General features: G+C 41.9%; 1 protein-coding gene across 2 annotated transcripts in view; it reads left to right on the forward strand.

Annotated features, from left to right (window-relative positions):
- LOC138295405 (dihydropyrimidinase-related protein 1-like) overlaps nucleotides 1-12,922 on the forward strand; it is a 141,627-nt gene extending 128,705 nt beyond the window's left edge. For both annotated transcript variants that reach the window (XM_069233673.1, XM_069233674.1), the window contains exon 14: nucleotides 11,910-12,922. In XM_069233673.1, the coding sequence (XP_069089774.1) occupies nucleotides 11,910-12,013 (104 nt within the window). In that variant the 3' untranslated portion in view covers nucleotides 12,014-12,922. The remainder of the gene's footprint in view (nucleotides 1-11,909) is intronic.
- Nucleotides 12,923-15,205: the final 2,283 nt, after the last annotated feature.

Raw genomic sequence — 15,205 nt, forward strand, 5'->3', positions numbered from 1 at the left:
TAGGTAAGTATAGCACTGGAAAGTACAAAGGGCCACTCGAATCATCTGGTTATGCTAGACTGGGGGAAAGTCACAAGATCTATGCTGACTGCGATGAAACGCAGACCAGGTACAGAGACCAGGTTAATCCCACTGAAAAGGTTACCTTCTCAAAGTCTTGAGCAAAGGGTCCAGTTTGCAGTGGAGGAGGATGAGAGGAGCAGGGCAAGTATCGTGGATGATCATCATGTAGCGCAAAGATCCTGTTGGGGGTCGCAGACAGTCGTTGCTACAGCTTTGCATTGGCAATCACCACAGGCTTTTGTTGCTGTCGTATGGAGTGCAGATCTTGCGTTGCCTTTCATAGCTGGTGGCTCCCGTAACATGAAGAATTCATTGGTGCTTCCCATTGGCTGTAGCAAGTGGCAGGGTCTCAGCGGGAAAAGGCCTGCTCGCGAAGAGCACAGAACTTCAGGATATCTCTTTTCTTCACTGAAGAATGAACTCTGATGCCAGCCAACGGTACAGGACCCAGGAAGGCACTTCTTGGGGCTCAGGTACACACTATAGCAGAGACAAGCAGGGCTCAGGCAAGCCCAATTACAGGTCCAGGCAAGTCCAGTTACACCAGATCAGCTGGGTAGTTGCAAGAAGACCTCTGAAGCTTGTTGTGTCCCTGTAGTTCAGAACAGGAGGTCAGCCAACTGGCCCTTAGAGTCAATCAGGTCTTCCTGGGAACAAGGAGATGATCCAGTTTTCCTTCAGCAAGGGAGGCCTCGAGCAACAGGACAATCCTGTATTAGCAGCAAGACAGTTCTCTAGGGAACAAGGCAGTCCTTCTGGAGTCTCCCACAGGTCCAAGAGTGTACTGCAGAGTTGGTCGGAGAGTCCAATATTTATACCTGGTGCCAACCTTTGAAGTTGGCAAACTTTCTAGGCTACCCCACATCTGGTTCTGGAAAGTTCCTTTCTTTCCCTGCCCAGGCTTCAAATACTCTAGGGTGACAAATGACTGGTGTTAAGTTCCTTTGTGTGTATGCTGCAGGCAGTTCTTGTAAAGAAATGTAAGTGGGGCAGGGAACAGTTCTGCCCCACCAATAGTGGCAAGAAGACCCATTTTGCCAACACATAGCATCCCGTTGTGTAATTGTCTTGGAAGGCCAGCTGCCAAACTATTCGGCCATGTGACCCAGAACACCGATTGCAGATATCAAAGGGTTAGGACAAGAAAATGCCAACTTTATAAAAGTGCAATTTTCATAATTACGACCTAAAAAACGACTTTACCATAGGATTTTAAATGACAACTCATTTAAAACCAAATATAATGTTTCTACATGTTGCCAATCAAAAGTCAGCATTTACTAAATGTAATAAGGTAACCCAACATTTTATATATATATATATATATATATATATATATATATATATATATATATATATATATATATATATATATATATAGGCAAAGGTACTTACATTGTGTGACACAATGTCGCCTTTGCTAATGCGGTATCATTGTGCTTCCTCTATATACGTATCCTTCTAAAGACTGAAGGGCAGTCTGCTGCTGTATACCCTGTGATTGATTTGATAGATCAAATCTTCATTTATCAGAGCTTCCACAGGTTTGTCCGAGTTCCATCTTTACATATGGTTGTGGCCGTTTTATTCAAGTCAGCCACTGGTGAAGTTCTGCATCTTTATTAAGTCCCTTCGTTACTGTATTATATTTAATGATCAACCAACTCTCACACTTACGTAGGGTAGATTCCAAGCCTCCACCCCTGGGATTTTTCATCATTATTTGTACACCTAAAAAGGAAAAGCTTCTTTGATTGGGATGATGTTCAAAATGTTCCATAAAAGGTAATCGTGGGTCTGATTTTTGGATATTCTGGTAGTTTTCCTGAATTTGATGTTTTAAAGGTCTTATTGTACTTCCTATGTAGTTTTTCCACATGGGCAGATTATGTTGTACACTACATGTACTGCCACAATAAATTTATTCCTGGATATGATGCTTGTGTTTGTTAATAGTGCAAACCTTAGTTTTGTTGAGGCCCAGTTTGCAGATGGAGGTTTACCGTTCATGCAGGTAAAAAAACAAACAGGTTTTATAAAATGAAAATCTTGTTGTTTACGTTTCTTTTTGAAGGAGGAGTTGCAGAGTTTTAGGTTGGGGGCCCTCTTGAAGCTTATTTGGGGTAAAGGTTTAATGTCTGTTGTAAAGATTTGTGATGTGTTATTAAATGCAATGTTTAGGCATTGACTTCCTGATGTGATGATGTCCATTCGTGCAGTTTCTTGAATGGTTCTGTGTAGTTATTCCTCCTCATAGCCACATGCTTTAAGTCGATCTGTTAGTTCTGTTGCTTTTATCGTGCGATCCTCTATTTTGCTGCAATTTCTCCTGATTCATTGGTATTCCCCTTTAGGAATGTTGGATATGGTACTTGATGGATGACTCCTAGATGCATGTAGGAGAGAATGTGCAGCTGTTGGTTTTCATTGAAGTTTGCTGTTAAGTTTATTATTTTCTACACTGTGTACACAGGGGAGTAACCACCCATGCTGGAGAACACTACAAAAAAACGAAGAAATGTCATGTGAAAGGAAAAGAGGACATACTTTGAATCAGAGAGTTCTTGACTCGAAACAAGATAAATACCCACTAGATAGGTTTACTGAACTATGCCTTTCTGATACAAGAAATAAAATGTGTTCTGGTACAATGGAGGTGCATGACAGAGATGCGGGACTTGTTGACACAGTCCCCATTAGTTACAACTTTTTCCCATTCATGCCATTGCTGAACCATTGAGCCATGGACCACATAAAATATGCTGCATGGTGGCAGGGTGATTTTTATTATTCTTATGACTAATCAATCAGATCATTCAACCAATGCAAAATGGAATTTGATATCTCCGAATTCCTTATTTTTAGCTGAGGCACTAGATCTTACACCCGATAAATAAATATCAGGAGCCAGGAAACTGACGCCGTGTGGAAACGTATTCCCCAACTATGAATCAACTAAAGGGCTTATCTCTGCAATGTATATGACATTAAAAACCTTCCAGACAAACATAAGTGGCCCTGTATGAATAAATGGAAACATAGGCCCTTATTATGACCCTGGCAGACGGGGGAGAAGTGGCGGTAATACCGCCAACAGGCCGGCGTAAAAAAATGGAATTATGACCATGGCGGTTACTGCCATGGTCATCCACCACTTCTCCATTCCGACCGCCAGGGCGGAGACGACCGCTGGGCTGGAGACTTCGGTCTCCAGCCCGGCGGCCATCACCAGACCGCCGGCGGTATCACGACCCTGCATACCGCCATGGATTTTGTGGGGTTTGGAACCGCCCTGAAATCCATGGCGGTAGGCACTGTCAGCGCTTGGGAATTCCTTCCCTGGCACTGATAGTGGTCATCCCCACCCCCTACCCCCAGCATTGGAACACACACCCACCCTACACGCATACAGACACCACCAATACACATACCCGCACACATACCAACAGACACACACACAGTCATACACGCACACATACATACAGACATACAAACAGACAGACACGCACACATTTTCAAACACACAACACCCCCTGCATGCATATACGCCCTCACAAACCCCCTCTACATACTCACACGCACACCCCCATGCACGCACACAACACACAACACCCCTCCACCCACCTCCCCTAACGGACGATCAACTTACCTTGTCCGTTGATCCTCCGGGAGGGGACGGGATCCATGGGGGCTGCTCCGCCGCCAGCACCCCGTCACCAGAACACCGCCACGCCGAATCATGGAATGTGATTCAGTAGGCGGTGTTCTGATGACGGGGCAGTGGAGGTGGAGCAACCTCCACTTCCCCGCCGACTGCCAGTATGGCTGCTGGCGGCTCTCCGTCCGAAAAAGGACGGAGGGCTGCCAGCAGTCATAATTCGCCGAGCGGCGGTCTTCAGTACGGCGGTTTCTCGGCGGTCTTTGAAAAAGACCGCTGAGGTCGTAATGACCCGCATAGTGTTGTGCACGGAAATATCCCAGCAAGAATGGTGCAGATTGTGACATTATATTCCAAAACTAGTGCCAAATATACAAGGAAGGTAAACATAATATAAAATAGCTTTTGATTGGTACCTCACTCTGCAATACAACAGCAAAGTTTCCCCAATTACAAAGGTTGTTGCTAGACATGGTGTGAGGAGCGCTGTACAGTATTACACATGTGGTGGGCGTATACGAGACTGATCTTAATTATTATAATCAAAACCCTGCTGATTCTTAAATATGTTCAGTAATAGCTTTGAAGGGAAGAGGAGGGAAGGGGGGAATTTATGGTAATCTGACTAGTAATAATGTTCTTACATTATGATAAATACACCAATATAATGTTTTTTTTAAAACAGATCTCCAATGGCTAATTTGCATAGGTTGGAGTCTACCGAAAGGAACATCTACTGCCTCTGTCGAATGGATGGAGGATTGAGCCCCACACCCTTTATAGTCATGTAAAATGAAAGTTTACAACATAGGACTTGATGTAAATACAGGGATTCGAGTTGGGGAGGAGTTCGAACTCTGTACTTTTAGCTAAGAATGATTTTTGGAGCAGTGCATTGTAGTCATTGCAGTGATATAGTTTGGACAGCCTAAACTAACACTGCTACACTCATTATCTACATGACCACGGCATGTGATGTGACTAACAGGTACTGTAACCTTAAGCAATTTACTGCTGTTTATTTTGGAAATTTACTTTCGTAACATCAGTACAAATCAACACATAGTTCAGAGCTCTGTGTACCAGTTTAGCAATGGACAAAGCCCTTTTTCCTTAGTGATTAAATGATTTACTGAAAATATATATATTTTTTTTTTTTTTTTTTTTTTTTAGTCAAAAACGATCTTTTTATAGAAATATCCCACAAACAACTTGCCTCTGAATCAAAGTATTTGAGTGGAAAGCTCAAGACACAAACTACATAAGGCAGTAGAAAAAGAAGAACATTTGTATTAGAAAAATCGACAGGAACTTCCTCATCCTAATATAAAATGAGGATAATTATCTTCAAGGTGTGGTAAATAAACACTTACAGATACTGTTTCCATCCTCACCACGGACAGCTGGGTGTGTCTATGGTAAAACGTTCTCCTCGCATCTTTAACAGATGGAGACTTAAGGATTTAAATGGCACTGCCCTTATGCACATAAAGAGCCCTGCGCTACATTAAGTAAGGATTAATATACATTGCTGCCCTGCTTTAATTCCTGGTGAAAGATAGAAGAAACCCATGGTAATACTGTACGCAACCTAGGTTAGGGAGATGCTAGAGCCCTACATGGTCCAAGATACTGAAGCTTCTTAACCGCACAGCCTATTACTCTTTTCTAAAGCAGGAAAGGTTTTCTACTGTGAGATATTCTTCCACGTTCCGCCTCCTTGGACATCTAGTGTTCTGCCCCCAGCCTTTTCTTTTCGTATCCTAGGGATTTAAATTAATGAAGGATCTGCACCGAGAGACAGAAATGGACTAGATATTATGCTGAAACTTTCGTTTTCACATGATTGATTTTGTAGCATCATATATATACACTTAATAGATTGGAGATATTTTGAAGATAGAATTTACTTAATGTTTGGCCGTTCAGGCTCACAGCTCAGAAAAAATGAGAGAAGACGCGGCTCAACCCATTTGAAGAATACTTTAAGATCCATAGTCTAATCTCGAGCTAGTCATTCAACTCGACCTTTTATGATGGTCATGAACAAGATCAAAAATTAGGTTGATAATGAAACTGATGCAGAAAATACAGATTAGAACTTTTTCTGTCGATACATTATGCGTGTCTAAAATGTTGGGAGGGCAGAGCCAATAATAGCACATATTCGATACATGCTCAACTCTCTGAAACTATTGGAAATATATTAGAAAATAATGTATATTTTACAGAGAAAAGAATTGCGCCTAACAGTTACACATATAAGTGGTCGGAGGACCACTGTCTTCATCCATTGTAGCCAAATCCATGTTACACCGAGTTGGTGTGCTATTTGTTGAAACAATGCACTCATATTTCGGTGCATTGCATTTTATGTTAGGAGGCCTAAAATGTATGTTCTCAAAATGTAGGTTTTTGTGGACCCTCAGACAAAAGGGACTTCTTGGCAAAAGGTTCTGGATGTGAGGGGTGACATAAGTGGGACAAGGTGCGGGGGGAAGGGAGGCTGTAAGGGTGGCTGCTTGTGCTTTGCTCTCAATGCCCAATTATGGTGAAGAAGGTATAAGTATCAATCTGTCACATGTACACCAGCGCCATAGTTTTAATCTTTCCTCTCCTACACCCATAACCAAATGAACAAAGTCATACCATGATGCTTTAGACATAATCCCCATTCAGCTATCCAAAACAACACTGCCAGCGTTTGACCTACAGATCTGTTTCTTCCGAAAATAATGCCTCTAGTACCAACCTCTGCCCAAAAAAAAACAAAAAAAAAACGACAAAACAATACAAGCCACTTCAGTTACAACTGTAGCTACCACCCCATAACAAAGTCAATACAGTGGCCACCATGCCAATCCTGGCAAGGTACATCAGAAAGCTGTTCCCAAAGGCTTCAAACCCGCAAGCTACTAAACAACCTCCTTGGGGCAGCCAGTTAAGTTTCCACCCACTGCATTTCACTGAAAGAGTGCCCCTAGATCTATATAAAATTCAGAACTATGGCATAGGTCCAGTTTGCTGCTATCCTCAGATTTCTGAACGCTGAATAGGAGTGGGAAGACATTTGCCAAACTGGACCCAGAAAGAACTCTGCCATCGACCTAAGGTTCCCTAAGGACCTCCCTTCCAACACTTCTTAACACTTGTTCTATAGGCAAAAAAAATATTATATTCATCATCTGCTCTATGCTTACGCATACTAGCCTTCGAGTAACAGAGAACAAAGGCTACGTATTCTCTGTTCAATCAGGGCTACTCTGGAACAATCAGACATACACCACAATGGCTTCTGATGACAGTGCTTAATTGAAGAGACAAAGGCAGAAAAAGGAGAAGGAAGGAAGGATGAAATGAAAGATAAGATAGGATAATAGTCATAAATGGGGAAAGCAGGGATGAAAAAGAACCTGCAGAAACTGAGGTTCTGAGACACATGGTGCAAGGGTGGTGGAAGAAAGACGCATGTGGTGGAATCAAAACTAGGCATCGTTTATGGTCAGCAACCCCAGCATTCAGCAGCATTGGTGGCGGGCTCCTAAGTAAAACTTTGCACCATCCACTCATATATGAATATCTACATATTAAAGCCAGAAGATCATTCCTGACAAAGAGGCATTAATTTAAAATGCATTGAATTATAGCTAAAAATAAATAACAAATAAATGTTTCATTGCATCAGGAAAAATAAAAGGTGCATAGAGTCAAGTGTTCTTTATTAATGGTAAATAGGTAAAGAATAATCAGTCTGGTCACTGTAAATCATTGTGGAACCCACATTTGAATTGGTAGTTATCGTTGGCATGCTGCGTGCAAGCAGGGAAATGCAGAATGAAATCTACAGTACAAGAAGAAACTGGCATACTGCATCAAACTAGGCAAAGCACAGAAAGGCGCAGATGTGGAGTCTAATCTGTGTCTGTAGCAACTGAGTTGCATCAAAGTTAAGCAGAGGCAATTTTATTCCCTTTAGTTCCTGGTGGTGAAAATAATATGAGGTCAACAAAAGTCTTATGGTTGTTGACTTGTTCACAAAGAAGACCATCCCAAGCAGTAGTCTACCATAGTCTACATGGGTTGGTTCTCGAGCCAATTTTCTCATTGGCAACATCTACAAGCCACTGATGTATTTCACTAGCAAAACCCCTCCCCTTTCCAGGTTGACCAAGGCTTAGAGGTGGTCACGCTCAATATTGGGGAAGCAGACTAACATAGTAGACTGACCATCCTTACCTCTAGAATAATCTGGCTGCATACGTGTACTCACATAGACCTCATTCACTGATGTCTTTTTAGGAACTTTCGTAGCTTTCCAGGAATTCTTTCTGTGCTATACTCTGTCCATAAAACCCCAGTAGTTGTCCTCTTTGTCATCTTACAAGTGAGTCTCCTGGGACAATCCTGCTCTTGTCTTCTGAGATGGGGGGGTATGATAATCCTAGCACAATCGCCCTGGAGAATCAACGATGTTTTTCCTCATTGAGATCCCCTTTACTAAGATTGGCTCAGACTGCCCATATTAGACTGGATCTTTTAGAAGCACTTTGTGTTTTTCTCTTCCCATTTCCATAATCAGATTGCTATGCACCTGATCCACCCTTGTTAGGGTCTCCCCTAGGGCTCGCCTGTAACCTCTTGCACTGGTCTACCGATCAATGAATGGTGTTAGCAAAATTCCAAGGATGCTGGTTTAGAGAATGTACAAAGGCTCACATGCTGCTATTTTAATACCTTTAATCCATCTATCTCCATATTACAGTGCGGTGTCCATCCATGCGTCCTAGGTCTAGTCAGATTATGTGGTGCTGTCCCTACATTTCCTGCTGCCAGTGCCTCTTTCCCATTGGTGTAATGTGTGCTTTTCACTCTCTGTGGCTCTAGGGCTACCACATCACCCTCTACAGATAATGTCCCCAGTACCCTTATCTTCTTTCTCAGTCTCCTGCAAAGTAAAATTAAACTCAAAAACAAAATTGGATTAGAGGATTTCAAGAGATAATAACCATACAAAAGGCTTACAAAATAAAGGATACAGCTTATTGAGTGTTTTTAAAAAATAGGAATTGTAACACAATTAAAAATAACAGCCACCTTGTATTATTGTTGAACCTTGAATTCAAGCAGTACTTATATCCAGCAAACTGTGATCTCAGGGTGATAGACTTAAATCTGCTGGTGAAGAATGTAGGAAGCTTCTGTGAGGCGTCAGGACTTTGGAGGTGCAGTTGAATGTGGTTGCCTGTAGGAATAACTGTGAGGTGAGTCAGGTGATGTGAGTGAAAGGTGCACCTGTAGGTGCTGACCTGTGTCAAAGTCAGATGCAGGCACTTCAAGACCATGTCAAGCTATCACTGCCTCTAAGTAGTTACACTCGTCAGACTCAACTGGAGTGCTGAATGTTGAGCTGTAGCGAACCGGATGCTGGATTTTGAATCTGAAGTTTCAGCAGGAAGCTTCCAGCCACTCGGTATGGCATGGGCGGCTCAAAGATTCAAATTAGCAACTAGATCCCGGTGCAGACGTTACCTGAAGAAAAGATGAAATATTAGTTTTAAGGTCTTGAAGGTTTTCAGGTAATGCTCCACAGACACTGGCCACTTGATAAATAAATGCACTCAAACTGCCTAGAGATTTTATTGTACCCCAGGTTCCCAATCCATGATGAGGTTGTCTTTTCCTGTGATTTATGTAATGAAGGCATTAATGAATGAAGTGTTACAACTCATTAGTTCCCTTATTTGTCATTGTGCTCTTCACCCACTTGCTACTATTTCTGTTCCTGATTTTTGCTACTTGCCGCCTGGATTCCCCTTGAGTCTTCTATTGTATGTTTCTGCTTGGCTTTTTTCTCTTCCCTAATATTAGGGAGAGCTTCATGTTTTGCTTATCTATTTCTGCATAATTTAATCTTCACTCAAGAGCAATAAGATTGTCAAGCACGTTTTTGCCCTGTGTGCTTTTTTCTTCTAACCCGGATCCACTTCTGGAGAAACTTGTTACCTTTCACTTGTTCTCTTAACTGCAGAAAGGAATAACCTTTCTTTATACATTCAAGAAGGAAACTAAACAGACCTTCACAGCATCTAGTCATTGAGATACAACCCCAAGAGATAGCTGGTCCTGCTCTACAGTGTCCCTACTCTGGATACTGAAAGGGGATGAATCTAACCCATTAGTAGACATGTACAATGTCACCATTACAAATTTTCCAGAAACCACCCATCTTATTCACTACAGAATTATGTATTTTTAGTCCTGGCAGAGTGTATTTTGGCTACTAACCTTCCGGTGGGAAAATAGGCCAGCATGGCATAGAGGATGACAAGACTGGAGTTCCTTCTGAGACTCAAAACTCTCCTCTTATTTGATTGTGCCAGCCTCCTAGAGAAGACAAGCTTCACACTTCCTTCCCAACAGTTGTGACCCGTGCTAGAAATTGTTTTTCTCTCATATATCAGTAATGGTAAAAAATATCAAAATGAATACTATAAAACTGATTCATGTCATAAGTTCAGGAGTGATGGCTGGAGTCTGAGGAGCCAGCTTTATAGAGGAGACAACTTGGTTTACTTATTTATTACAACGGTACTACATCAGTAATCATGCCTTCCTTTGGCTTGCTTGTAATGGTCAATTTATGACTATTTGAGTACCAGCTACCTGTCCAGTCACAACTTAACAGGCTAACTCCGTATTGCAGGTGTCACACTGAAAAGCAGACCAGTATGGTTTTAGAACTGTGCACACCTCTCTGAGGCTTGTGCAACAGGCAAAGTTAGAGCAGAATCTAAACACACCAAAAATACAAAATCAAGGATGTCAAAAGAAAACCAACAAACTGGGAGAAACAAACGAAGCATGTAGAAAGTGTTTTTGCAAATAGAATATTATTTTCAGGGTAACTGTATTGTGAACGTTCATGGATGTTGTTATTCCCACATCACAGTCCCAGGTGCGTCTTTTCAAACTAAATTTACAATACAATATTCACCTTTTATTACTGCAATATAAACAAATCCATGCAAAAATGCTCTTTTAAAACAGTGTTGTCTTAAGGATTTTTGGGGCCCTGGGCAAGATATATTTTTGGGGTCCCTGTTAGTACAAACTCCTTTTCTGCCAATTGAAGACCGCATGTTGCGAAACAAACTTTTGGAAAAGATGTCACACACAAACAGTTGAAATATGTTCTTTCTGGGTGTGTCCCCAAAAGTCTTACTCTGGAAAAGGAGAGGTAGTCAGGGAACAGAGAGGTTGAAATATAGAAATAGTCAAAGGTGAGTGAAAGAGAGAGAGAGAGAGAGAAAGCCCACTTTCCCAGGGAGCCCTACAAATGTGTGAGCTCAGGGCAATTGCAGTCTGCCCATGCCTTAACACATCTCTGTTTTAAAATGAAGTTTTCTCTCATATATCTTTTAAGTTGTACATAGTGTAACGTTTGGCAGAAAGACGCTATTGGTAGTAGTTTTAGGAGGGGTGCAATTCTGCAATAACTATTTGACTAACCAATTCTTTTACAAGATAGCAAAGGTCTTCAAAGCTTCACAGACCCCTCACACCAGAACACATACATTTTTCAACAATGAAGTAGCCAAAATTGAGATTCTTTTTTTTACACACAGGAAAAAGTTTGCTTTTAGCACAACTGAACTGTCAAGCCAGGAAATACATCTGTCAGCGCTAGATATGCATTTCTTAATGAGGCACTCTTGTCTATAAACTCTGAAAACATATCTCCTGACATCACAGCTCAGATGGCATTTCAGCATATCTTGGTGAACGCAGTAGGAAAGAAAAGTTGTTCTGCAGATTTGGTGGGGTGTAACAGTTATTCAAAGTATATAAGGATAGGGTGTTGATTATCAGTTTCATATTGACTTGGGTCAGAATTTTACCCCACATCTTTAAATTCGGCTGCATTAAAGATGTTTATCACCACTGCAAAGTGACAAATGCCATTTCTGGTTTAAGGGGGCCTACATTTTCTTCCTGTAGGGCCAGTCTACCACCTCACCTGCGTAGGGATGTCCAACACAACTGCATGGCGTTATCTTACTGTAGCACTCATACAGATGTTGTGCTCTCAACCTGATGTGTAACGCCCTATTGAGTGCGTAACTATGTCCACATCTCTCACTCATGCATATAAGGTTCTCCACTAATTTCTAACATTTTATTTCACCAGGTTACTCATTTGCTGGTTCCCAGGTAAATGACAACTCGCGCCGCACAGGACATCGGATTGTTGCTCCACCTGGGGGCCGCTCCAACATCACCAGCCTTGGCTGACAAAGAAATATCAGCGGAGGATGAGCATCACAGGACGATGGGAACAGCATCAGTTCCTCTTCATGCCAGCGTTACTGAGCCCACTCGTTATTTGGTTTTGTTGACGGAAAATGAATGTCTGTTTTTTTCTATTTCACTAGGAGAGGAAAATGTGTTAGGATGCTTGGAATCACATGCAGTCTCTCACGTGTCTTCATCCCAAACCACCCTACTGCATGTTCCTTCTATTATCATGTTCAATGACACCACTATTGTTTAACTTTGTTTAGTATTTTAAAGTATTTATTTTGCACCATTTAGCTTGCTAGATTTGTTAGTGCATGGAAAAAACTTGTATTTGTATTTTTATCCTTGAGTGGGCCAGCTGAATAAGGTTGCCAAACACTAGGGATTCATGTGCCAAGGAAAATGTCCCTACCTTTTGAAAAGTATTAAAGAAAAGAGTTATGGAAGACCGAAGTATACAGTAGACTTGGTAATTGCCTTTATTATTATTTACATTATTTATAATTTACCCAAAATGCAGTGAGTAGATCAGACACAGCTCCTCAGTTAGTTTTGTACTTGCGAGTTCGCTTGTCTCAAAGTGTTATTCGCATATAGGGCAACATCTTCATTATGCACAGAAGTATGATAAGTCCATCATTTTATTCATCAACTTGGTAACACAAGTAGTTTGCAGGAAGTTTTGGTATGGAAGTTCTAGTTTTAATCAAATTTTTACAATTTTTTTACAATGATTTCCTTCTAATCACTTACATTTTTACATATTGTGTAACACATTTACTAGCTGTGAAACTAATTCTGAACTAAAAACCTACAAAATAAACGAGATTAAACTATGCTCTTGCAGGGCTATTATTGCTCTTTACACTTCAATAAAACTGAACAGTATTGCTGAATAATAAACTCTAGTGAATTAATTCACTTCCTGGCTTTTATCTCTGGTTGGTCTACTCCACTGCCATGTTTTCGTGGAGGTTTGGTGGGTCCTCTCTACAACCTTGGTATTTTCGTGGATCTAACTGTCTTCAATTTCATTATATTTATTGTACTAAATCATTCAATTTAATTTTTTTGTCAAGCTTTCTTTATTGGGTTTTTCTTCCAAGCATTGAGACATACAAGTACCGCACCCCAACAGGTTTCGAAATATTTCACACTCAAATTGCTAATACCAGTTACAGTTGCTTATAAAAAGGGAAACATGTTTGAAAAATCATGCACACTGGGCTGTGTACACATTATAGTGAGGTGGGAACTGCTTAATGCTCATTAACCCCATCCCTCCACTCCCCTCCAATAAGAACTAGAAATAAGAGAACCATGAGTGAATGCTGGACGCAAGAAACCTCACGTAGATGTAAATTGTGGGAAAAAAAACTATGACAGTAGCGTGTGGCAAGGGTTTTCTAGGGGATACCTAGAACTGAAAGAGGTGGAGCGCCCTTGTACAAGTGGGGCAGTTGCTGAGGTGGAGACATTCTGATAGAAAGTGAACCAGATGTCCACATTGGTTTACAATCTCAGAAGTTATCTAGTTGTATGTCTGCCATCCGCTCCAGTGTTGAAGCTTGCCATAACCTGCCGTGCAAAAGAGAGAGATGGTGTCATTGGTTTCTTCCAGGCTGCAGCGAGGGCTGTTATCAATGCTCCCTAGACATAGCCACAGGATGGAGCGGTCACTAGAGGTTTGTTGTTTCAGAGATGCATCCCTTAAATCTAGAATGGCAAAGCCTGGTGTAGAAGGTAGAGGATAACCCAGTATGTTTTTTATTTGTGCTAGGATTTCGGCCCAGAAGGGACAGATAGTGGGGCAGTCCCATCAAATATAGCGGAAATCACTGACCAGAGCGCATCCCCTCCAGCAAAGGTTAGATTGATTGGGGAATATTGTTTTGAGTGTAGTAGGATAAAGATACCAATCAACTAATATTTTATAGTGTGCTTCATGCATGCCCAGGAAGTGGTTAAAGGGGGGGTATTGTTCCATAATTTCTGCCACTGCTTAGAGATTGAGGTACCAAATATGTTGTCCCAAAAATGCATATGGCATGGAGTATAGGGTGGAGCTGTTGTTATTAAATGATTATAGAGGAATGATATGGAGCCCCTTGTATGTCCAGACTGGTGTACAAATGTTTCCACCGGGGTGAGACCTCTGGTGGCCGCTAGGCACATGTCAGGTTGAAGAGTCCAGTGTATTAGTTGGGTGTAGTGATATCTCAGTGGAGGGTAGCCCAAAGCCTCTCTGGCAGTACTCAAAAGTGAGAACATTCCAGCCATGAAAGAGATCTGTCAGCATAAGGCAGCCTCACTCTCTCTCCTTTTGTCACCCTAAGTGGCTTACCCAGCGCACTTAGGGTGACAAAAGCAAAACAACACAAATGGTGGACAGAATACAGAACCAATCAAACATTCACCCCAATTCACAGATCTTGTTTAATTAATCAATTCCTTTGCTCACCATGCCACCCCAATTTGGACCAGCTATAGGCATATGAGTATTGACCATGTTCCCCCTGGTAACACTTCAGCCTGAACTACCAGGCCAGGTCCTCCCTGGACTGGAAACAAGCATCCTGGAACCAGTTTCAGGGTATCACCCTTTATCAGCCACACTAGCCTAAATCCAGTGGTATAGTGAGCCCGGGACCCACATCTGGACATACCCAGTGCACTTAGGATGACAAAAAAAACAAAAAACAGATGATGGACAGGATGCAGAACCAATTAAACATTCAACCCCAGGTTTAATCCATCAATTCTTTTGCTCACCATGCCACTCCAGTTTGGAGCCAGCCATATGCAAATGAGTCTTGACCCTGTTCCCCCCTGGGAACAATCCAGCCTGAACTGCCAGGCCAGGTCCTCCCTGGACTGAAAACATGCATCCTGGGATCGGTGTTAGAGTATCACCCTTCACAAGCCAGCCTAGCTTGAATAGTGGCACAGTGAGCCCGGGGCCCATGCCTGCATATACCCCGCGCACTTAAGGAGACAAAAGCAAAAATACGCAAATGATGGATGAAATGCTGAACCAATCAAACGTTCATCCCCAGTCACAGATCTGGGTTTAATCCATCAATTCCTTTGCTCACTACGCTACCCAGTTTGGACCCGGCCATATGCAAATCAGTCTTGTCCCTTTTAGCCATTGGAACAGTCCAGCCCGAACTGCCAGGCTAGGTA

This window comes from Pleurodeles waltl, chromosome 5 (genome assembly GCF_031143425.1).
Source record: "Pleurodeles waltl isolate 20211129_DDA chromosome 5, aPleWal1.hap1.20221129, whole genome shotgun sequence".
NCBI lineage: Eukaryota > Metazoa > Chordata > Amphibia > Caudata > Salamandridae > Pleurodeles > Pleurodeles waltl.